The sequence below is a fragment of the Camelina sativa genome, chromosome 20 (genome assembly GCF_000633955.1).
Source record: "Camelina sativa cultivar DH55 chromosome 20, Cs, whole genome shotgun sequence".
In the NCBI taxonomy this organism is placed as follows: domain Eukaryota; kingdom Viridiplantae; phylum Streptophyta; class Magnoliopsida; order Brassicales; family Brassicaceae; genus Camelina; species Camelina sativa.
The window spans coordinates 11,681,119-11,705,412 of NC_025704.1; the positions used below are offsets into that span (position 1 = coordinate 11,681,119).

At 36.2% G+C, this 24,294-nt stretch overlaps 4 protein-coding genes and 1 pseudogene across 5 annotated transcripts; 2 read left to right on the forward strand and 3 right to left on the reverse strand.

The window, feature by feature from the left end:
* Window positions 2,661–4,717, forward strand: LOC104770530 (probable RNA 3'-terminal phosphate cyclase-like protein). The gene is made up of 6 exons (XM_010494968.2): window positions 2,661–2,947; window positions 3,068–3,217; window positions 3,527–3,705; window positions 3,797–3,972; window positions 4,059–4,269; window positions 4,369–4,717. Exons 1-6 carry the CDS (start codon window positions 2,749–2,751, stop codon window positions 4,576–4,578), a joined length of 1,125 nt encoding a protein of 374 aa, XP_010493270.1. The 5' UTR covers window positions 2,661–2,748; the 3' UTR covers window positions 4,579–4,717.
* Window positions 4,600–9,385, reverse strand: LOC104770531 (DNA polymerase epsilon subunit B-like). Of its 2 annotated transcripts, none has more exons than XM_019242431.1 (13): window positions 9,151–9,385; window positions 8,889–9,057; window positions 7,284–7,437; window positions 7,063–7,194; window positions 6,828–6,905; window positions 6,345–6,449; window positions 6,152–6,232; window positions 5,921–6,051; window positions 5,735–5,829; window positions 5,548–5,647; window positions 5,358–5,472; window positions 5,155–5,265; window positions 4,600–5,071 (listed from the first exon to the last, which is right to left on the reverse strand). In XM_019242431.1, the coding sequence occupies exons 1-13, from the start codon at window positions 9,317–9,319 to the stop codon at window positions 4,931–4,933; spliced, it is 1,581 nt and encodes a 526-aa protein (XP_019097976.1). In that variant the 5' UTR covers window positions 9,320–9,385; the 3' UTR covers window positions 4,600–4,930. The 2 variants fall into 2 exon arrangements, with proteins under 2 accessions (XP_019097976.1, XP_010493271.1); XM_010494969.2 differs by lacking the exons at window positions 8,889–9,057; window positions 9,151–9,385 and adding exons at window positions 7,629–7,797; window positions 7,891–8,125.
* On the reverse strand, window positions 9,590–11,886 carry LOC104770532 (coiled-coil domain-containing protein R3HCC1L-like). The gene is made up of 7 exons (XM_010494971.2): window positions 11,500–11,886; window positions 11,312–11,388; window positions 11,160–11,225; window positions 10,809–11,051; window positions 10,516–10,677; window positions 10,183–10,272; window positions 9,590–9,964 (listed from the first exon to the last, which is right to left on the reverse strand). The coding sequence occupies exons 1-7, from the start codon at window positions 11,802–11,804 to the stop codon at window positions 9,774–9,776; spliced, it is 1,134 nt and encodes a 377-aa protein (XP_010493273.1). The 5' UTR covers window positions 11,805–11,886; the 3' UTR covers window positions 9,590–9,773.
* Window positions 16,645–18,521, reverse strand: LOC104772431 (annotated as a pseudogene).
* On the forward strand, window positions 20,496–21,689 carry LOC104770533 (F-box protein At5g25290-like). Its single transcript, XM_010494972.1, has one exon. The coding sequence runs from the start codon at window positions 20,496–20,498 to the stop codon at window positions 21,687–21,689; it is 1,194 nt and encodes a 397-aa protein (XP_010493274.1).

Here is a 24,294-nt window from a genome sequence, read left to right on the forward strand (position 1 = left end):
AGAAGAAGAAGAAGAAGAAGAAGAAGAAATGAGAAAAGATTAGGGTTTTCGTGTTTTGTCACGAAATTAATGGGTTTTCGATTTTTTGTCACGGCCCAAATTTTGTTAAGGCCCAAATTTATTAAAGCAGTCGCTAAATAGTAGCTCTTTAGTCGCAATCTTTTAGCGACTGTCAAACTGGTCTCTAAATTAGTCGCAAATTGGCGACTACACTACGACAATATGCATCAGTCTCCAATTAGCGTCTACTAGGCGACTGATTTATTTTAGTAGGCATTCAGTAGCTAAACAATCGCAAATCAGTCGCTAAATTTAGCGACTGTGTTTTTAGTCGCAAATTGCAGTAACCAATTACATGTTTTCTTGTAGTGGACGGGGGCCCGCACAAGCGGTGGAGCATGTGGTTTAATTCGATGCAAAGCGAAGAACCTTACCAGGGCTTGACATGCCGTGAATCCTCTTGAAAGAGAGGGATGCCTTCGGGAACGCGGACACAGGTGGTGCATGGCTGTCATGGAAGATAGTATATAATACTTTGCATTATCCTCTGTCACCGAACGAGAAATCCAAACGGGTAACATAAAATTTTGGTAAAGATTTTAATATCAGTGATCTAACTATGCAAAACTAAGGATTTCTAAATAATCCTCTTTAAATTGCGGTGCTCTTTTCTTTGCATATTATTGTCCTTTGAGATTTTCAATGCAACATACATTTTATGTGAAAACTAGTTTAGAACGTTATATAAGTACTGATTGATAGAAATCAAGCTTGTAATAAGTTGTAAGTAAATTACGATGTATTCAATGATTCAAGATGTTCCGTAACAAAACCAAAGAGGATAAGAAAGAAAGGTGGCCGACAACAAATAAATAAGGATTCAGAAGGCACCGATTCATGAGACTAGGCATACAACAAAAGATGAAAAAAAAAGCAGCTTTCATTGTTATAAATATATTTTTGTATGTGGTTACAACTTATTTTCTAATTCAAAATTTAGTTTTGAGAATAAAAATAGCAAGGATCAAATACACACCTTACAAACACGCACCTGCAAGTAGCATTCAAACAAGTAGAACAATTTAAAATCATGTTACAATTTCCATGTCAGCTTTTTAAATATGTTTACTCGGAAATATTTTTTATTTAACAATCATATTCAATGGATGCTAGTGTTTCACGTCTATCCAATTGTCATTGTATTATTCTCGTTAGAAATAGCTTTAGTTACATCAAAACCTCAAGATTGATAGTAAATTTGAGGTTGTAATTTGAGCTAACTGAAGTGGTGCATATATGTAAGATGAAATGGTAAACTAAAGGACCAAGATGCAAAATGAAAGTGGAAAGCAAGAAGACTTGAGTTGGATAGTGAGTTGTACGGACAAAACTATGCGTTTTAGATCTAATTGTCCGTACAATCGAATTATACGGGTTTAATCGCAATTTAAGAGGTTGTAATTAATGTCTTTTTCTCTTTTGTTTGACGAGACATCGCTTTTGTTTGTTTTTTTTTTCCTAAAAGAAAGAAAAAAGCTAATGTCTTTGGTATATTTTGTGTTTGGTAATCAGTCACACCCATGTTTTCTTGTTTTCTTTTGTGCCAAATCTTTTGATTTGCAAAATAGAACCTTGCTTACGGTAGTGGAATTTTGTTTGGAACGTTTACAATACTATTGTTAAATTGGTATATTGTAATTAACTTTACAAATAATAAGGCTAGTTAGATGACTGTTAATTAAATGATGAATGTAATTGCTACATTAAAGCATTTTGAAACACACATGTATCTGCGTAAAATGAGAGATGTATATGTTCGTAAGAACATTTAACAAATGGGATGGCCCAACACTATAATTCTGTTCAAATCATAAATACTTAGATTGCACTAAAGTTTAATTGTGGCTGTCGTCATTTTATTGGTGACTACTTTTTGGAGATAGCATAAAATCTACAGGGAGAATTTGGTGGGCAATCACTAAAATCTTTGAGTTTTTTTTTTTTCTTATAAAAACTTTTAAGTATTTGATTTTGGGTTAGTATTCAAGGAAATTATCATAAATACCACTAAATTAGTTTTTTTTTTCCTTCCAAAAATACTATTATTACTTTAGTTACCACTAAAAAGTATTTTCTCTAAAAATACCACAAACTAAAACTAAACTTTAAACCTTCAAAACTAAATCATAAATCCTAAAAAGTAAATTTTAAACTCAAAGTATTAAAAAACCTAATTTTTAAAATTATAAATCCTTAAACACTAATTTTTTCGTGTTGGACCAAAACTTTTGTAGTGATATTTTTTAAAAAGTTAATGATGAAATTTTTGGAACAAAACCTTAATTTAGTGGTATTTAGAGTATTTTTCATAATTTAATGTTTAAAGTTTTATTGGTGAACACAAAACAGTAAATTTTCAACTATTTTATTCGTTGAAATGAAAACATTTGTTATATAGTAAAATTTCTATACATAGAGAGTGAGAGTGATTGTTCTAATATTTTTTCTTTCCGTTATATTAGAACTTAACCTGAATGTAGGAACAGAAGTAGAGGGGAAAAAACATTTATGGGCCTAAGGCCTGAATCAGTAAAGCCCAAACGAAAAAATAAAAATAAGCCTCATAAGTGTGAATTTGGTGAGAAGAAGGTCATCGTGGTTGGGATTTAGGGTTTAAGAAATCGTCTGAAAGGGATAGATTCGAGAGAGAGAGAGAGAGAGAGAGAGAAGGCCAGAGGAAAAAAAAAAATGGGCAAGACAAAGAAGATGAAGGGAAGCCAAAGCTTCAGGCAAAGGCTGCTTCTTTCAACACTTTCATCAACACGTATCACAATCGATGAGATTCGTTCCGACGATATGATTCCTGGTCTCCGTCCCCACGAGATTTCTCTTCTCCGCCTCATCGAAACTGTCACCGATGACGCCGTCGTTGAGGTTAACGAGACCGGTAAGTGTGTTTCACCTTTTCTTTTGAGCTCAAGCTTATATGATTGGACTACAGATTTGTATCAATTTGGGTTCTTTTTATATAAATTTGATTGGTTCTGTTGCAATATCTATTTGGCAGGTACTCAGTTAAAGTACAAGCCTGGAATTATAATGGGAGGGAAGAACTTGGTTCATAACTGTGCCCTGAGTCGATCCATTGGCTATTATCTGGAGCCATTGGTTGTGTTAGCATTATTTGGCAAGAAGCCCCTTTCTATTAGGCTCAGAGGTAACCAACTAGTTTCCTTCTCCAAATTATGCATCTTCAGTACCTGACTTATTGTTAATTTTGCTCTTCGCTGTGAGCTTGAAGAAGATAGAAGCTTTAGAGTAGTTAGGGTATATGAGAAAAATATGAATGTTCTTAGGTGCTATATATGGATCACTGTACTTGGTTTTGACCATATGAAGTTTGGGCTGTAGGCTTGAGTCATTCATTACATTATATTTGAAAAACTGAAAGGTTACAGTTTTAAAAAGCAAGCAAATGGGATTTTGTTATATGATCTGAGGGAGCAATTATATTTAACTTTTGTAGGAATTACAAATGATCCAAGAGACCCGAGCGTTGACACATTCCGTTCCACTACGTTGCAAATCTTAAAGCGTTTTGGAGTCCCTGAAGAGGGTTTAGACCTTAAAATCGAAGCCCGTGGAGTAGCTCCAGATGGGGGTGGAGAAGTTCTCTTAACAGTTCCAACTGTTAAGACTCTAACTGTATGTACTTGTTAATTTCCTTTTTTTTTTTTTCTTCCTCACTGCACACTTCATATAGATTTCTTATCTGTTATATCGGTGCTTGCTTCAGGTGGTTCATTGGGTAGAAGAAGGAATGGTGAAGAGGATACGTGGTAGCACTTTCTCTACAAGAGTGACTACTGACTTTGAACATTCCATGAGATTCGCAGCTCGTGGAATCTTTAACAATCTCCTGCCTGATGTTCACATTACCCTAGATCACAGAGCTGGCTCTCAGGCTGGAAAGTAAGAAGATATTAACTCAAAAAACAAAAAACGAGAGATACTTGATTGATAAGAGCTGAATCGTTTTGATAAATACGTTATTGCAGATCTCCGGGATATGGGATCTCATTGGTAGCAGAAACAACTACAGGGTGTTACATGTCTGCAGATACAACAGTGTCTTGCTTAAGAACAGACGAAACTGAGCTTGATGTAGAGAAGAAAGAGAGATTGCCAGCAGAAGACACAGGCGCTGAAATAGCTTCATGGCTTCTTCATGAGATTGAGAAAGGTGGAGTTGTCGATTCAACCCACCAGGTACGTTTAAAAATTCTAAGCATTACCATAGACACCCAAATGGATTGCTTTTAAAATAATGATTTTAACTGCGTGTTGTTAATTCTCTGGATTCTACAGGGGTTGCTATTTATACTGTGTGCGTCATGCGAACCAGACTTGTCAAAGGTTCGAGTGGGAACGTTATCTCCTTATGGTGTGGAGACGTTGAGGAATATAAAGGAGTTTATGGGAGTTCAGTTTACAATCAAACCTGATCCATTGACAGGGACTGTTATACTCAAGTGCGTTGGAAGTGGTTTAGTTAACCTCTCCAGAAAGCTGTCTTGATTTCGTACAATTGTTGTTGTGTTTTGTCAACACAAACAGCTTCACAGTTTTTGTCTAAATGAAACTTTAAATGGATGTGTATTCTCGACCTTGTTGTAATGGCAGTTTTACATTTAAATTTATGCATTTTCGTCCTGGATATACTTTGTTTTGACAATTTAGATACACTGATATAATAGCACATACTCGTCCGGATTGAACTGAATTTATGAATAACTTTTGGGTTACATTAACGACATCCTATAAGGGGTACTGTAATAAGAGTACAACAGAGAAGCAAAGAATAGGATACGAAGTACTTTTAAGCTCAGACTTGTCTGCTAATTGATCTTCATGGAATGTTAAAGGAGAATCACAAAGCAGAGCGTTCGACTTTTTGATTCGAAGGTCGATAAGCTACAAAGGTGCTATCAGTTGAGAAGGAGCCTGGATTGAAACATGTGGTTCCCCCGAATCTGCATACCGCTTGCTCACTCTTGTCACCTAATACTATCTGTTTTAAAACAACAGGTAACTCTTTATTCTAAGAAATTTTTGGAGTGGACTTAAATCTACAATAAGAAGATTTATGAATACCGTATAAGGAGTTGGGTACAGTCGAAGAGAGTGATCGTAGTTCCAAATGATGGGTTGCACCATGAGAGGTAGAGGGCACAGATGGCTCTGATGAGTTATTGTGTATACAAGCTGCACCAACAAGTTTCAGGAGTTGTCCATCATTACCCAAATTTTTTTAAAATCATTAGTAAAAAAATAATGGAGACGAGAAATGTGTTTACATGCTTAAAAGGGTCCTCAGTTTCTTCCGAGGAAGGGGTTACTAAGCATGAACGACGCATCCTATACAGAAGATCTTGTCGGAAGAACACAATCTCTTGGTTATAGAACTTTACTCTGCATTGTATAAACACAAGATTATGCTGCCGCTTTATAAAGACACATCGTTCACACACCGTATAGAAAAGTCACCTGCAAGGATTGCTTGAAAATATTGCATTGGGTATAATGTTCCTAAGCTCTTCTGTTAAATAGTTCGGTAAAGCGCATCTTGGCAAGACTGTTGAGGGACCTGTCAGATAACATGAGTTTGTTAAAGTCATCTCGCCTCATGGACTTCTGTTAAAGATTATTTCGATACTAACGGTGGTGATAGTACCTGCGTCATCAGGACCTGGAATGAATAAAAACCGACTATTTTCTTTCAGCTTTGGATGGTTTTCAATCATCCTCCCAAGTTTACCAAACTGCTCCCTGCAAATGATACAGATACATGTCATCGAGAAAATATAAGAACAAATTTCCATTAACAATTGAAGAGACTCTAACTACAACAATATCTTACCTAAGGCTTGAATAAGAACCAAAGGTTAAGTTGCATGGGCGAGAACAAAAATTTCCCATAAAAACAAACAAGGAGGGTACTGTCTTCACTCTTTCAAAACCGTCAAGAACAGTTTTCAGCTTTCCGATAACCTTCTCTACGGACAACATATTGTGCCGATCAAGCAATGTCACAAAAGGAGCATAGTCATACAGATAAATGCTAAATAGAGTACTTGATACTCCAACTCACCTCTTCGTCGTCCAACCAGATGTCAGACAATATGACATATGTGTCATCCACAGCTTGTCTTTCAAGGTCTGCTAGTCGTATCTGTTTGCAGGCAAACAAAAAACATATTATGTCTGCTGTCACTTTGTAAGGGATGCATTGAAAAGTTACAAAATTCTCAATCTGGGAGTACAAACAACAAATCAAAGATTACCGTCTCTTCTTTAGTGTGTGTGCCGCCTCCGAAGAAGTCACATTCAGAATGTGTCTTTAGTGTTTTGTCCCTGTCTTCTAAGGGAGGAAACCCACAGGTAATCACCTTCACCATTCACCACAAGATGAGAATACAATTTTAGAAGAGGAAGAGTAGGTCAAAGAACGTATTTTGAAAAAAACTGAGCTTTCTTACAGGCCATCATTCTGCTGATGAGAACAAACATTTGCATAATCCCTCGAATCTATTCTAAGTGTTTTACGGAGAATTGTGTACGTATGTTTTGTTAAAGAGGAGACCCTATACATGACTACTATGACTTAGTTCAAAGTTCCTTCATATAGATAGTGACCCTAATATGATCAATAAAATAAAATCTATGTGCCTCTCAATAGATTATCTCCCTGGTTTAAAAGTAACTAACTCAGAATGTGGGAGAGAAAAGGCCCAGCAGCAAAAGTGCCACCTTCAAGTCTAATTTACCTGAAAGATACCGTTGACCTGCATTTCGCCTTCTGCCAAAATTATAGTATTCTCTGTGAAGAATCCTGTTGTTATCTTGTACTGATCGTCAAAGAAAACAATTCATAGGACAAATAACTCAAACACTATTCTTTACTAAGTCTTTATAAGAATGAGACTTCAAATATTCTGTTCAAATGCAATGTCTAGCTTTTGCAGATATTTGATGTCACCAACTTAAAAAAAAAAAGGATATTGCTTTGGACAGATCAATCTCTACAGAAGCTGAAAGGTCTTCCAAGTAGAAATGTCCATCTTCCAACTGTGAAATCACGCCCATCACCCATTTCCTTCCTCTTTGAGAAATTAGAGACTGAATCGAAGATATCTACTAGTAAGAAAGAGACACAACAAACTCCTTAGTATCAGATTTAACAGAAAGAACCCAAAAGAGAAATGGAAAAAACGTAGACCAACCTCATTGTTCTCAAACTGCGACATTTCAGCATCAAACGCTGGCCTAGTAAAATGCTCTGCGCGAGAAACTCTCTGCGACAGCAACATGAATCGTTCCCTGTATAACGCTGTTTTTGCATAAGCCTCACCATGAATAGGCAGGCTCTTCGTATGCCTTAGAATCAATTCACAATTTAACAATCAATCAGTCCAAAATCGGTTCTACAATCAACAACGGGCAAGAGAACGTATCATCACTATAAATATAAAGCTCCAACATCTAACCACCTAACAATTCATCAAACTCATCTTAAGGAACTCAAAATGGAGACAGTCTTAGTAGGAAAAAGTAGAGAGAGGCCTTACTCGTTGAACATTTTTTTAACAGCATCATATCCAAACTTAGGCACTAGAAACGCGTCGATGACGGCCAACGAAGAAGCACTAGTTGTAGGTTCTTCCGGCGCGTTATGAGCTCCCAGCAAACGATTAATCAATCCTCGAACTGATTCAGCGTCCACAGTGGAAGATTCATCTGCAACAAGAAAAATCCAACGACTTCAGAATCGATGATATAATATTCATAATATTAACGCGGAATAATACGAGAAAGGATTGGGCAAAATACGAGATTCCTGGAGGTTATCGAGGAGAAGATCGATAGCTTCTCCGTCAGCGTCGTCGGGAAATTGATCGGCGAAAACGAGAATCTCGTCTAAGGCATCGACCTTGAGTTTGTAGCTTCTGTTTTTGAATTTCTTCTGAATCAGCTTCCTCTTCTGACTGGTACTGCTCATCCTCGCTACTTCTCTTCTTCGTTTCTCTGAATCTGCGAAACGATTTTTTTTTTCTCCTCTTTTTGTTTTTTTTTGTTACTCTTTTCTCTTTAATTTCTTTTTGGGCGGCAAAATTCTGGAAAAAATCCCCAAATCGGCGGGAAACGAATGTCTCCAAAGAGCCCTAGTCTGTGATTTTGCTAATTCGTTATTTTACATTATTGCCCCTCCAGCTAAACCAGGCGAGTCTTGAACTTTGGATGATAGTATAATAACCGGTTCAGATTTCAATTCCAGTTAAACGCTTTCAAACAATTTCATTAGACACACAGAAACACTACAAAACACACATTAGTAACTGCTTACAAGGATCACTCAAGTGTATTGAGGTTGTATATACCAATAAGCAGAGACAATATATAGAACCGATAAAGCCGGAAAATTGAGCAAGCCAAACTGGTATGGTTAATGTCAGTCAGTCATCTCCCCAAGCATCTTCCCGTTGTTTCTGTCTGGAGACAATCCGTTTTTTCCTGGCAGCTTCTTGGTCTCTTAGCTCTTCAGACCCGAATCCAGAAGCTGGTAGCTTCAATCCCATGCTGTGAGCAATCAACCGTTGAGCTGTTCTCGCTGATGTCTTTGGTCTTTGAGACGGCGGTTCCAAATCTNATTCACAATTTAACAATCAATCAGTCCAAAATCGGTTCTACAATCAACAACGGGCAAGAGAACGTATCATCACTATAAATATAAAGCTCCAACATCTAACCACCTAACAATTCATCAAACTCATCTTAAGGAACTCAAAATGGAGACAGTCTTAGTAGGAAAAAGTAGAGAGAGGCCTTACTCGTTGAACATTTTTTTAACAGCATCATATCCAAACTTAGGCACTAGAAACGCGTCGATGACGGCCAACGAAGAAGCACTAGTTGTAGGTTCTTCCGGCGCGTTATGAGCTCCCAGCAAACGATTAATCAATCCTCGAACTGATTCAGCGTCCACAGTGGAAGATTCATCTGCAACAAGAAAAATCCAACGACTTCAGAATCGATGATATAATATTCATAATATTAACGCGGAATAATACGAGAAAGGATTGGGCAAAATACGAGATTCCTGGAGGTTATCGAGGAGAAGATCGATAGCTTCTCCGTCAGCGTCGTCGGGAAATTGATCGGCGAAAACGAGAATCTCGTCTAAGGCATCGACCTTGAGTTTGTAGCTTCTGTTTTTGAATTTCTTCTGAATCAGCTTCCTCTTCTGACTGGTACTGCTCATCCTCGCTACTTCTCTTCTTCGTTTCTCTGAATCTGCGAAACGATTTTTTTTTTCTCCTCTTTTTGTTTTTTTTTGTTACTCTTTTCTCTTTAATTTCTTTTTGGGCGGCAAAATTCTGGAAAAAATCCCCAAATCGGCGGGAAACGAATGTCTCCAAAGAGCCCTAGTCTGTGATTTTGCTAATTCGTTATTTTACATTATTGCCCCTCCAGCTAAACCAGGCGAGTCTTGAACTTTGGATGATAGTATAATAACCGGTTCAGATTTCAATTCCAGTTAAACGCTTTCAAACAATTTCATTAGACACACAGAAACACTACAAAACACACATTAGTAACTGCTTACAAGGATCACTCAAGTGTATTGAGGTTGTATATACCAATAAGCAGAGACAATATATAGAACCGATAAAGCCGGAAAATTGAGCAAGCCAAACTGGTATGGTTAATGTCAGTCAGTCATCTCCCCAAGCATCTTCCCGTTGTTTCTGTCTGGAGACAATCCGTTTTTTCCTGGCAGCTTCTTGGTCTCTTAGCTCTTCAGACCCGAATCCAGAAGCTGGTAGCTTCAATCCCATGCTGTGAGCAATCAACCGTTGAGCTGTTCTCGCTGATGTCTTTGGTCTTTGAGACGGCGGTTCCAAATCTAAAGTTGATTTCATTTAAAGATAACATAGTTACACATGTATGTTTTGGTGTTTCATTAATTACACAGCTTGATCAAGCAGATTAAGGAAGGAAGAATGGTGTGTTAACGTTCATAATCTAATGACATACAAGTGAAAGAAACTAGAAAGAGTTTTTCGGATGATACAAGAGGGAATAATTCTGCAGAACCGTCAAAGATAAAGAGTAGTAGATTACCTTTCCCGGAAATCGAGCCCAAAAGAGAATCGTGATCACCAAGAACACGTATGGTGAATGAACACTGAACATGGTTGCACGCCTCTAGAGCTGTGTCAAATATCAAAATACACAGCAAGAGTTAACTGTACAGGAGAAGATCAAATAAGATTTGTAAACTTAGTTAGGTTCAAAGGCAGAAGTTACATCTTCAACCCTAAAACAAGTTCAATGCAATATCTAATAACCCAAGACAACATCAGAACAGGGAAATTCTATTGCTTAGTAGGATAAAACTTAAATTCTTCCTAGTTAATCAGGTGTATGATCAAAATCGAAGTAACATATAAATACCAGCTGAAGGGGTTTTGAAGACTGCAAGTGCTGTTGTATCATTGACCCAACGAATGATAAATCCACTATCTTTGAAGTCTTTAAATAGCTTCTCCAAATCAGTAGTTCTCAAACTTGGAGAAAAACCAGCAAGTACGAGGACATGGCGTGTCCCATACTTGGCTGCATAAAAAAACAGAACAAAATTAAGGGACTGTGCAATCCTAATCCGATTGATTTAAACCTACAACTTATGGTTGTTACAGATACTACAATCCAAAAAGAGAAAGGAAACATTGAGACCAACAACTTACATTTCAGTGCTTCATCAGTCTTCTCTGAATCACGAGATACATCATTATCTTCTAAATCATCAAACCTCGACTCACAAAAGTCACGATCACTGTACATCACATCCCTCTTATAAGTAAATGTCCCCCTTCCACGCCTCTTAGGTCCTTGAACTTTAGGTTCTTCAACCGAAAGCTTTGATATTTCAGGTAACTCTCCTACATGGAGTAATTTTCTCGGTTCAAGATCTGCAAGGGCTTCCCAATCTGCAACAAAATCAAGGTTCTGTAAACATACACACATACATGATCCCATGATAATGAACATTTACAGGAGGTTAATGCATCTGCAAAGTCACAAAAAATGTGACATACCATCATCTGAAGAATCATGAGTAGCCGAAGTATTACTGGACACTTTTGTGGAATCCTTCGTTTTCCCTTTAAAGATCCATGAAAATGAATCAATAACAGCGTAAAAAAGGCGAAATCAGATAAGAAAACAATGAACATTACAGATGAACAACCATCAGGGGGTGAGACATTTGAGTCAGACTTGAGTCCATTGGAAGCAATAATTTGATTCTCTACATCGTCGGAACCACTGCAATCATAATAAACCCTAAGATCGATCATGAAACCAATACAATTTACCAAGCTTTCAAATTTCCCTAGAAAACACATTAAACTCATCTCTCTCCCTAATTCGTAGTACCTTGAAGATGCAAAATCACAATCCAACGCACGTTGCTTAATGAGGGAAGAACGAGTACGAAGCTCGTCGGATTTGAGGGAAAGCCCTTGAGAAGAGTAGAGATCCGCCAATTGGGTGAGCGCGGCTGCTAATTGAAGCCCAAACTCCGTTCTCTCGCCGGAGCCGGAGGAGGAAGAACCCAACCGCGACTGAAGATTGGTCACCAGAGACTCGAGAAACGAGATCGCCGCCGTGACGTCTCCGGCTGATACGAGATCCTCCACCCGCTCGCTCCAATTTGGTTCGTTTAGCCGCGTGGTCTCCATAGTTAGGTCACAGCGTGTCTGACGCTTTCAGAAATTGCTCACACGTATCCACCACACGAATTAGAAAGCTATGATTATATGATTCTGTGCTTTCTTCTTTATATATATATTTTTTTTTTTGACGATCACTTCTTTATATATATCTCATCATAATCAATTTGAAATTTTAAAACATGTTAAATTATTTTATGGAAAATTACTATTTTAGTATTTTTCTATTCATAAAACTAGGAGGAAAACCAACAGGTTCTTGGTTCTTGATTCCAAATCCAAGCTGTACATCATAAATTTGTTAAAAAATGAAAAATACCCCATCCATTCACTCCCTCTTCTCTCAGCCAATCAGAATCTTCCATCTAATATTTTATTTAAAAAATAAATTAAAATTAAATTAAAAAGCAACCCAAATTAAGGAAAGAAATTATGTATACTTTTAATTAAGGAAAGTTAAATATTTGGTTTGGTTTAGATTTTTAAAACTAGAGTAGAATTATACGTCGGTTTGGGTTTACAAATGAAGTGGTTAGGGTTTAGATTTTACAATTAAAACGAAATTATATGTCGGTTTGAGTTTACAAATGAGGTGGTTAGGGTTTATATTTTACAATTAGAACAAAATTATATGTCGGTTTGAGTTCATAAATGAGATGGTTATGGTTTAGATTTTACAAGTAGAACAAAATTATATGTCGGTTTGGTTCACAAATGAGATGTTAGGGTTTTAGATTTCACAATTAGAACGAAATTATATGTCGGTTTGGGTTCACAAATAAGATGGTTAGGGTTTAGATTTTACAAGTAGAACGAAATTATATGTCGGTTTGAGTTTACAAATGAGATGGTTAGGGTTTAGATTTCATATATGTCGGTTTGGGTTTATTAAAAAACATTTTAAGTTTTTAATTTTATAATAATGTATACAGATTTTATTTCCTTATTTTATAAAGGATGAATGGAGATGGTTAGGAGTGAACCCAAATATTGTTCTTAAAAAATCTACCTAAATATCTTAAAACTCTACTCAAATCTCTCACAACACCAAAACATACAAACTCCACAACCCTTAGGTAGATTTGTTAGGTTTTTTTTTTATCTAAATGATTGTTGATTATGTGAGATTTACGGGAGTGATTTAGGAAGACTTTGGGTGATTGTGAGAAATCTTTTTAAGAATTAAAAAATGGGAAACAAGAATTTTTTTTTAGAAATTTTTTTTGTAGCACTCTGAATGGCTTCAACATCATCGATTGATGCAGATGCAAGAACAAGTTCAATGTAATTCTTGAGTCTTGCCTTCTTCTTCTCCTTTTGCAATCTAAAATCCTCTCTCTTTCTTGCTCTGTAGCTGTTGGGATTCTCTGTCCTCTTGCACAATCTCTTGGATACACACTCATCTGCACAAACAATTGTTTCCTTTAAACCCCAAGGTTTTTTCCACCTCATCTCCTCAAGCAAATTAGTGTCATTGTAGAAAGAAACTTAACCTAGAACTAATAGAGAATGGAATCTGAAGTAAGAGCTCAACAGCTTCTAAATTCGACAATGTTGTGGTTATAGAACATCATACATACAAACAAAATACCTTCATCGTAAGTAAATACAACTATACAAGCATAACCTAGAAACATTACAGAACTAAATCGGAAGTGAGAGCTAGAGAGCTTCTAATTTCAGCACTTCATGTTTAACAGCATCATTCATGAATCAATCTCCTCAACCAATATAGATTTATCCTAACACAAGTAGAAGTCCACCTGAATAATCGATATCAAATATCAAACATAACTAAATAGTAGAAAGAATTGGAGAAGAGAAGTTTGAACCTGACGAAGAGAGAGAGAGAGAGAGAAAGAGAGAGAGAGAGAGAGAGAGAGAGAGGAGAAATCTAAAGGAGGTCTAGAGTTTTAAGTCAATTGGGTCTCTCACGATGCAGTTTTTTTTGTGGGCATTTTTCTTTGTTTTGTTTTTAATTCCTTCAAATACCACCTCTCATGGTGTGATTGTTTTGTTCGTATTTTCCAACTACAAAAGTGAATTCTTTTGAAAATTATTTGTTTAGTTTGAATAACAGTAGATTTGATATGATTTTTAAAAATACTTGATTGAATAACAAAGTATCGTGAATGATATTGGATGATTTTACATAAATTTCATTTTCAATAACATGAGATTTGGGAACAGATTTTAAGATCCTAATTTGAATAACATGTGATTTTGACAAACACTACACCACCGTCGAGGAGATCAAACGTTTCTGCCACCACCGCAGTCATATTTCTAATTATGGTGGAGGGTTCTTGTTTCATCACGTGTGTTGCCTAGTCTTGTTACGGGATACTCGTTTGGTAGCCACGGGAAGCAACCCTTTGATCGTGGACGAGCTGCGATGCAGATGACACAACGGAGGACAAAGTTCTTTTGGAGGGTGGAGTATTAATGGGCCATAGATATCTTAACAGCCCATATGTGCTAAGAAGCTAAATTCTCGCCTTAATTAAGTCGATTGTGTTTGTTGGTTTTCGTTTAGAAATTAGGTTAAATATTTGATTCATGTATATCTTCTATATTCTAGGATCTAGACCCGACATGTATAAATACTTCTACAATATTATGATAAAGGATATGAAGAAAAATAGTTAAAGTCTTGTGTTCTTATAAACTCTGATTGAGACCTTATCATCGTTACCGTGAGGTTCCAACACGGATTGCGTTACATAACATATCTGATATGGTACTACGAGGTGGTGACAGCTCCACGACTAATGGTCACATTGAAATAAGGTTTCAAGGATGCCTTCAAGAAGGCTAGCATATCAGTACCATTTCGTGTGTCTCTTGATGATGAAACAACAGTTAGCAATGACATTGTTGTTACGATATCAGGATAGGATTTGATGGTCCAGAGCAACTTTAACGAAACAACAATACGTAGGATCTTTATATCTACAAAAAGTATCCTAATCAAGACCCCTTTGGCCTATGTTGACGTTGATTTTCTAGGTGATGAGGCCATGCTTCTGGATTTGGGTATCACCATGCCTGCTGATCGTGACCTTGGTATCAAGCCAAACTCTATCTAATTCACTCGGCATGATCGTGTCATTTACACGAGACGTTCATGCACGGAAATCTTTATATTCAATATCGCAACAAATACCTTCAAACGCTTGCCGGGTCTCTCTAACTTAAAGCTCATGGATGCTCGATGGTCTCTTCCGTCTTGATATGATTCTTTCTGCATTCCTTGTTCTTAAGAGATTTCTTACACCTTTCGTTTTTAATATCTAGTCGCCTTTTCTTTTTCTTTTCAAAACGTACAGGTTCGGGACCAAGGTTCTTAGTGGACATGGTGAATATATTGAAACATTAGAAATCAAAATATTATAAACATAGACACTGAACAATTAGCTGCCGGAAATTTGTTTTTTTATTTTATTTTACTAAGTTTTGAACCCATGCTACGTGTCGGTTTATTTGATATATTTTGATGAAAATTATATATACTCACTCCTTTTCAAAATATAAGAAATGACCACTTTAAAAAAGTTCAACCAATCATAAATAAAACTGCATTAAAAAATATTAAACTAATTTAAATTAGTATTAAGTAAAAATTTAAATTTCAGATACATAATTTTTAAAAATATAAAAATGAGTTATGTTATAAAATCAAATCAGATCAAAAAAATCATAAATTTAATTTGACGTCCATGTGAGGTGAATCAAACTGGTGACCTCACATATCCTAAACCATTTTTTTGACCACCAGAAAAACGAAATAATTTTATAATCTTGAATTTATCTCGTTTTCATATTTAATTGATCGCTACCACCTATGTTTTCGTGTTTTTATTCAATGATTTTTTTATTTTTCATACTATTTCTTGTCATTTTTATTGTCGAATTTTATGGTAATTGTCATCGTTACTTTTATCCGGTTCTTTATTATACTATTCTTCTTCTTTTTCGTCGTCAACTTTTTCACATTCTTCCACTGAAAAACATTTTCTTTTAGACTACCATACAACTTGTTAACCCATCAAACTCCAAAACCAAAATCATTTCTTTTCTCGTAAAATTTGTGCAATTCATAAAGATCATCATAGTCAACACATGCATCCAATTATTAATAATTTCATCCATGTACTTATTCGGATTTAGATCCACACATATTGAAACTTCTCAAATCAAAATCTTTACTCGCGGAAAAAGTAATATGAACACATGTATAGTTAAAACAATATTTGTGCTTTTCGTCGATCCTTCTTCTTTAAACACAAATAACATCAACTCAAGGTCTTGCGACGTCAATCCTTCTTTCTATAAATTTACTTTTTACTTTTTTTTTCTAAAAAATCTTAATAATATAGATTACTACTATATTTCCAAAAATGTTAATTAACACGATTACAGAGACTACAGAGAAACGCCACAGAAATAATATCTTGAAGACGTGGACCTAACAGAAATAATATCCTTTTTACAGAGAAACGCCGAATAATATAGAGACTACGGAGACCTAACAAAAACACGATTCAACACTAAACAAGGCTAGAGTCTATAGCTTCATAGTGTATTGGATCTTGTATTTCTACTATCAATAATTTGATAAATAAAAAGACTATATTCGACTATTTTCTTTCGTTCTCCGTAGTCTCTAGACGAACGATTTATTTTTGTCCAAACTGTGAAATATCTAATTCTTATGATCTTATCGGTTGTTTTAAATCCTATATGGACACCTTTAGGAGTTTATAACTTCAACTTTTTATTAGTATATATATAATAATATAAATTTTCTATGGAGGTTAAGCTTTTTTTTTTCGGCAAACCAAATATATTATATCATAAAGAGTTTTACATTATACATGAACCACTCATATACAACCAATGACACAAATAAAGGAAACTGAACACAATTTCGATGAAGAAGTGGAAGTGACCCTGCTTTGCAATCGAAAGCCTTACAGGCTAACAGAATAAATCTGTTACGCCCCCTCTTCACATACTCGTAACTGGCTATCATCTTATAGATGAAACTCCAAAATGCTTTTCGCATTACTTTTGTTAAATGAAAAATCTGAATTGTTGCTTGAAGTGATTCTGATTCTTGTCTTTGCAAACTCAATATGACATGCTCGAAACGCCAAATGCATTGATGTCGGTTAGTAGCCACAATTTTCCTTTTCATAGAAGCATAATTTTTCGACCAAAGAAAGGAGAGAAGAACACCATCACCACTAGCCGCTGTTATCCTTCCCATCACGACCATTACTTGTGTTAGATTATACCAAAAGCTGATCCCATGAATATAACAATGAACTCGTTCCGGTAAAAAGAAAGCTTCCGACCGAGGAAATTTGTCACCATCATCATAAAGGTTCTTCACCTTAACTTTAAAACCATATACTCCACATCACATACAATCGATCGATAAGATGAAATACTCCAAACATGGTAATGGGAAAACATCACCATTGGAAAATGTTAACGTCACAAGAAGTCCGTTGATATGTTTAGAAGAGTACTCAACCCAAAATTGTACACAAATAACCAGAAATCCAATGATAGAACTTAATCCCAAATCAATTCGAGAAACATACCCCGTTAGATCTCTGCTGTTTATGCCCACTGGTTTGATTCCTCCATTGATTCCAGGATCAAAAACCCAAGTGTAACCTCCATACCCTCGGGTAAGAGGACAAACACCAGTTAATAACCGGAAATACACCGGAAACTATGGAAAGCGCCGGAAACAAACCTTCTACATGGAAGGACATCACGATTCCATCGAATCGACATTAGAGGGGAGGAACGACATTGTAGAAAAGATGATTCTATCATATCTAGTGAAAGTCTTTGGTAGAATTGGTCCATAAACCAGACCAGGGATGGATCCCATACAAGGATAGAATTCTTATATGGAAACGACATACTCAATTCCTTACACAACATAATCGTATGAAGCCAAAGAGCGTGGGTTTGTTAGCCATGATTTGCCATTTCTATGAACTTAAAACCTAATATTAAGAAGTAAATACAAAGATTTAAATCAACAGAAAAGGGAAATGATGGTGGCCGACGCCAGCCGGAAATAGAGAAGAAAAACGAACGGTTGTTTTGCCTCGTTGATATCGCTCACGAGAGAGAAAAGAAGAAACCGTTAGAAGTGACATTTTTTTTTTCTTTAACACCAAATTATCATAGATATCAGAAAGAGTTTACAAAGCACAGAAGCAAATCACATACAACCAATTATCACAAATAAAGGAAATTGAACACAATTTCGATGAAAGAGTGGATTAACCCTGCTTTCCAGTCGGAAGCCTTACATGCAAACAAATAACATCTGTTAAGTCCCCCTCTCACACACTTGTAAATGGCTATCATCTTTTTGATGAAACTCCAAAATGCACTTGGCATAACCTTGATTAATAAACAGAACTTCAGTGTTGCTAGACTTGATTCTGAAACTTGTCTTCTCCTTGATATCATAATCTGATTCGCCTTATTTATCCATAATCCAATGTAAGTTTCATCTTTGGCTATCACCCATATGTAACACCAATACCCTCGCCACATATACTTTACCGATGCCTTTACATAAGCATTGTTACAACGAATAATAACATCCTTCAGACCCATCATCGGCAAGAAGAGAGTACCAATCTCACTTGAAACTGTAAACCGCTTCCAAACAGAGAGATAAGAACCCATAACCGTCAAGTAGAGTATTGAGCGGCTCTTGTTAAAGTGATCCGGCCATGACTTCACTCCATCATCTCCAATCACAAAATTTGATATTCCCGGATCCCAGATCTGGTTTTGAGAAATCTGATGCAAATTAGAGACATTGAAAATCTGGAAGCCAATTAGAATAGTTCTTAGCGGGATGACGCCGACACTGCTCCGATGGTATCATCGGATTGTGGTCGGAAGATATCTCATTCCATAAAAGAGGAGGATAATAAACCATTGAAAACTCCATATCGATCTATGAAACTTGAGAATCATGTCGATAGATTTTATTGTTAAACTATGTAAACAAAAAAACAGAACGAAAATAAAGGGAGATTAAGCCGACCGACGTTGGAGAAGCCAACGCCGGCCGGAAGCGAAGCAAATAATGAAAAACGGTTGAAGGAAAGAGTCGCCTTGTGATCGCCCTTGGCGAGAGAGAAAAAAAATAAAGAAAATTTTTATTTATTTATTTTGAAGTGAGACATTTTCTATGGAGGTTAAGTAATTGTAATATTTTAAAACATCTTATAAAGTTAAAAATATTTTTTAATATTTGAACTTTTTAAAGGTTTCAATATTTATAATATTTTGAAATTTTAAAATTTATAAATTATAATTTTTAAAAACATTTTAAAAGCTAAGAATTTAAAAGTTGTAATATTTTGAAACTTTTTAAAAGCTAAGACTTTTAGAAGTTTCAATATTTATGATATTTTAAACTCTTAAAAGATTTCAAAATATAATATTTGAACCTTTTAAAAATTTTCAATATTTATATTATTTACCTTTTTTTAAATATTAGAATTTTTTTTTGAAACTTTTTAAAGTTTTAATTTTATCAAATAAAAAACCGGATCAAACCGAATAAAACTTTTAAACTTGGACGCCTGATAAATCAAGCTTTCCTGCTTATTCGTTGTTGGAAGCATATTAATCTTATTTATACCGGTTCTGAACCATTGTTTAAAACATTTCTAGCCGATGTGGGACGTTGTACATAGTTATTTTATTTCTATAAATTTAAAATTTTATTTTTTCTAAAAATTCTTATTATAGAAAATTCTGGAAATTAAAAAAAATGTTAATGAATGACATGTCAAATCCAGATAGGTTGTTTAAAATAATTATTACTGTAGAAAATTCTAGAAATTAAAAAAAATGTTAATGAGTGACATGTCAAATCCCGATAGGTTATTTAAAATCCTATGTGGACAGTCTTAGGAGCTTATAGCTCATACTAACTTTTCTAGCCGAGGTGGGACGTTGTACATAGTTATTTTATTTCTATAAATTTAAAATTTTCCTTTTACTAAAAATTCTTAATATAAAAAATTTTAGAAATTTTTAAAAATGTTAATGAATGACATGTCAAATCCTGATAGTTTTGTTTAAAATAATTTTTAGTATAAAAAATTCTGGACCGTCCTAAAAAAAAATAGCTGTCTCTCTTTCTACCAAAAAAAACCCCATCTTTCTCTCTACTTAAGGACGAGAAGCGTAGACAATTTTGAGTTCTTTGATCATCACTTCATTACAGTAATTGCGGATTCAATATCTTCTGTTTTGAGGTTATTATATTTCTTATAATTCCAAGGTTAGTTCTTCTCCCAGCTTGTTTTGTTCCTTGGTTTCAATTGATATCTTAGGGTTCTCTCGGTTTTTGCTCGTTTCACTCAGATTCGTGTTTTTGATATTTGGGTTTCTTTCGTGCCATTGGAATTATATGCATGTTAGAAGCTTATACATAGCTATATGAGGGTTTAGAGTTTATGGCCTCTAGGCTCATGCATAGCGATTTAAAGGTTTAAGGTTTAGGTAATCATAGCGAGCCCCTTCTTATTACATGTTAGAACGGTTTTTTCTTGTCTGGTTGGAGTTGACAACGAAAAGCTGAAGTAATAACCCTATTTACATTCTCTTGCTCGTTTGCTTACTTTGTATGAATAAAGCATGAAGACTCCTAATTTTGGCTTCTGGTCGGACCTCCCTATGGACATCTTGAGATCTGTGTTTGAACGTTTGAGTTTTGTGGACTTACACCGCGCTAAGATTGTGTGCTTGAATTGGTATTCGTGTTCGAAACAAACGGTGCTCTGTAAAAGAAGACCTCCATGGCTGATTCTGTTTCCAGAGAATGATGTTTGTGCTCTGTATAACCCGGATGAAGCTAAGGTTTACAAAACTAAACGAGACTTTTCAGGGATACGTTTCTTGGCAAATTCAGGTGAATGGTTCTTGGTTATAGATTCTAAATCCAAGCTCTATATCATTAATTTGTTTAGCGAGAAAAAGATCGAGCTTCCACCTCTAGAGTCAATGACGAGTGATAACTATAGTCTTGAACGAGTCGGAGATAGTAAATTCAAGGAGGTAAGATATTCCTCATCAGCTGTCATGCATTATAATGCGAAAGATCTAAGAGGTCTTTTGTGGCTAGATGAGAAGAAAGACGAGTACGTCGTAGTGTGGTACTTCAATAAGAGTTACTTGTGTATGATTCACTATATAGCCGTTTGCAAGAACGGAGAAGATCATTACCGTGAGGTTTTAACAGGCGTGTGGTTACCAGGCCAATGTCATATGGTGGTACTCGAGCGTGGTGGTGATAGTCTTTACGTTTCAATGAGTGATCAATATATGAATAAACTGGATTTGTTTGGACAAGAAGGTTCCGAAGATTCGTCCATGATATATAGATTAGTACCATTTCATTCGCCAGGTCCTCTAAGTGGTCATAAAAAAACAGTTAGCATTTACAATGTTGTTACAATATCAGGAGAGGTTTTGTTGGTCGAGAACATCTTTTGTGGAAGAACAATGCGTAGGATCTTCCGTCTATACAAAAAGGATCCTAATCCAGACCCCGCTAGTATCATCGAAAACCAGATCCCGTTTTTTGAGGTTGATTCTCTAGGTGATGAGGCCCTGCTTCTTGATTTGGGTATCACCGTGCCTGCTGACCATACTCTTGGTATCGAACCAAACTCCATCTATTTCACCCGTTATGACTGTACTTTTAAGCGAGGCAAAAAAACTTCATGCCCGGACATATGTGTGTTCAACCTTGCAACAAAGAACCTCAAACGCTTCCCTGGTCTCTCCAACTTAAAGCTCACCGATGCTCGATGGTTTCTCCCCTCATGATCTTGATTTGTTTTCTTTTCTTGGAGAGTTCACACTTTTTCTCTTTCGTTTATAATTCTTTATCTGTTCTATGTATAAAATATACTTTGAGAAAAGATTCTGGACATAGTAACTAAAAAAATAATAAATCAAGTCAATTCTTCATAGACACTGAAAACTTTTTTTTTTTTTTTTAACTCGCATTAGTTTAATTTAATCTTATACTCAATGTCTAATCTATCTAAAAACGTCATCATTAGCCCTTTTTTTTGCGGAATCAATAACTATGCACCACGATCATGGTGATACCAATTAAGTGTAAGGGTATAGAGAAGCACAACACACTGATTCACACTTGGAACGCGCCAAGCCAACGCTTTTCTATTCAATCTTATTAACAAAATTTATCTTTTACAAGGATACAATTTTGTCTCGGCCCTTACTCAACCTATTCTACCCAATAGGATTGAACCCGACTAAGAATGAATCTGACCCCTCTTCTCTTTTCTATCTAAACACACACCTGTGTAGATCTAAGAGAATAAACTCACCCTCTCTCTTTTTAGCTGAGAGATTAAAACTCACCCTCTCTCTTTTCTATCTAAACTCTCACCAGAGTAGATCTAAGAGAAAGAAAAAACAATTCTCTGCGCACTTAATCACCACCCTGATTAACGTCACAGAGAACTGGGAACACCCCTTCTAAGCCTTATTTTTGTGGCTTCGAAGTTTACAACTGTATCAATATTCTAGAGTGCTCAAATTGGCTCGTGGCCTACTCCTAGAATATATATACACGATTTGAGAAACCCTAGAAGGCGAATCTCCAAGTATCACGGGATAAGGAAACTGCTTGTTTCTCAGCCTTATCCTTTCCTTAACTGTTGCGGAGAATATTCTTCATATCTCCAGACAAACGGAAACTGCTTGCTCCTCAAGCTTATCCTTTCCTTATTTATCGCAGAGAATATTTTCCATATCTCCAAGTACAATCTTGTCTCTATCTTCAAGACCACGTCAACAGCCTTCCTTGACGCATCATCACATCCACTCACGTCTTTCCACGTCAGCTCACACATCCATGTCAGCAACTCGGGCGTCTGTGATCTGATGCAGCTTCCTGACTGGCACAACGCTCTGTTCGGCACAACGACTTGTTCCTCACAGCGAGTTGTTCCAGAATCTGCATTTACAATCTCCCCCTTTTTGACTGAGTTTGATACTCAAGCATCTCTCTGGTTCAACCTGAAAAGACACTCCAACAAACACAAGCCAAAAACAGAACAAGCAACAACTAGACAAAACATCAGACATTATCTAGCAAAATTAACCAACAGCTTGTTCAAACAGAATTATGCATAAGAACCTAACAATCAGAAACCCCAGCGGGCTGCAGCGGAAACCATGTTCTTAATAATTCTCTAATCCAGACTTAATCAATTGGCATATTCTCAATCATTAACAACCTAAGATCAATAACCACCACCATCCTAAGATCAACCAATTAATAAATTAAGTCTCCCCCATAAACAATGATTCTCCCGCTAAACCAAGTAGCTTCAAGAATTCTCCCCCATAAGTACAGAACTCCTTATCATTAGGCGTTGAACAAAACACAAAACCAGAATCATTCTCCCCCAGCTTGAGTGATCAACTAAGTCAAAAACAGACATATGTATCACAACAATATACTGAGTTATGGGAATCACTTACCTGCTAACAGTGCTTCGCATCCTTAAGCACTTTGATGATCAGTCAAGTTGCCTATTGAAACAGCTTCTTGTTTGTAGGCATGTTGACTATCCTTGCAACCACAACTGGATGTTGGGCAATAGGACACTGGTAGCCGAGAATTCGAACAGCAGATAGCACTTTGGTCGAATCACAGTGTGGATGTGACCATACACAAGCTTTGCAGGAAAAACAGCATCTTGTGTATCATGATCTATGCTTTCAAACTTCTGCTTCACTAATCAGATGAGCTAAGCACATATCACTTCTCCAATTCGTCATCTGTAGGGAACTCAAACATATGATCATCTGTTAACTCAACTATCATCAGTCTCACATGTCTAATACCCGTCTAGCCAGTTACTCCACCATAATCAAATAGAGTGTTGATCGGTCTTGTGAGACTCCAAATGCACAGTTCCTTACAAGAACAATCACTATCTTGATCAAACCCTTGACAGTTGACAGATTAGCCCCACAAAACACATATACCTTTAGATAAGTAAGGCTTAATCTCAGACACAGTTTTTCAGAAGCCCAGCAGCTTCAAACATCTTCATACATCATCAGTGAACCCAACCACAAATGTTCGTTCTTCAATGGATGTATCACGATTCTAACAACAGAGTATCACACCTCTGTCTTCATTGCTGATAACATGTCTCATCACAATCATATGCACCTGTAGGTCATTAAGGGGAGATGATCACATGTCCTCTTTTGTTGACTCCACGACACTGAAGTTTCAACACACTTATGTAGATGTACCACTACGAAGGATCGATTCCGCAGGCTGTGACACAGTCTTCTTCCCCTTTGTCTTCTTCGTGTCTTGTTGCTGAAGACTCGGAACAAGACGCTAAGCTTCAAAGAGCTGATGAATACGACTGGGAAA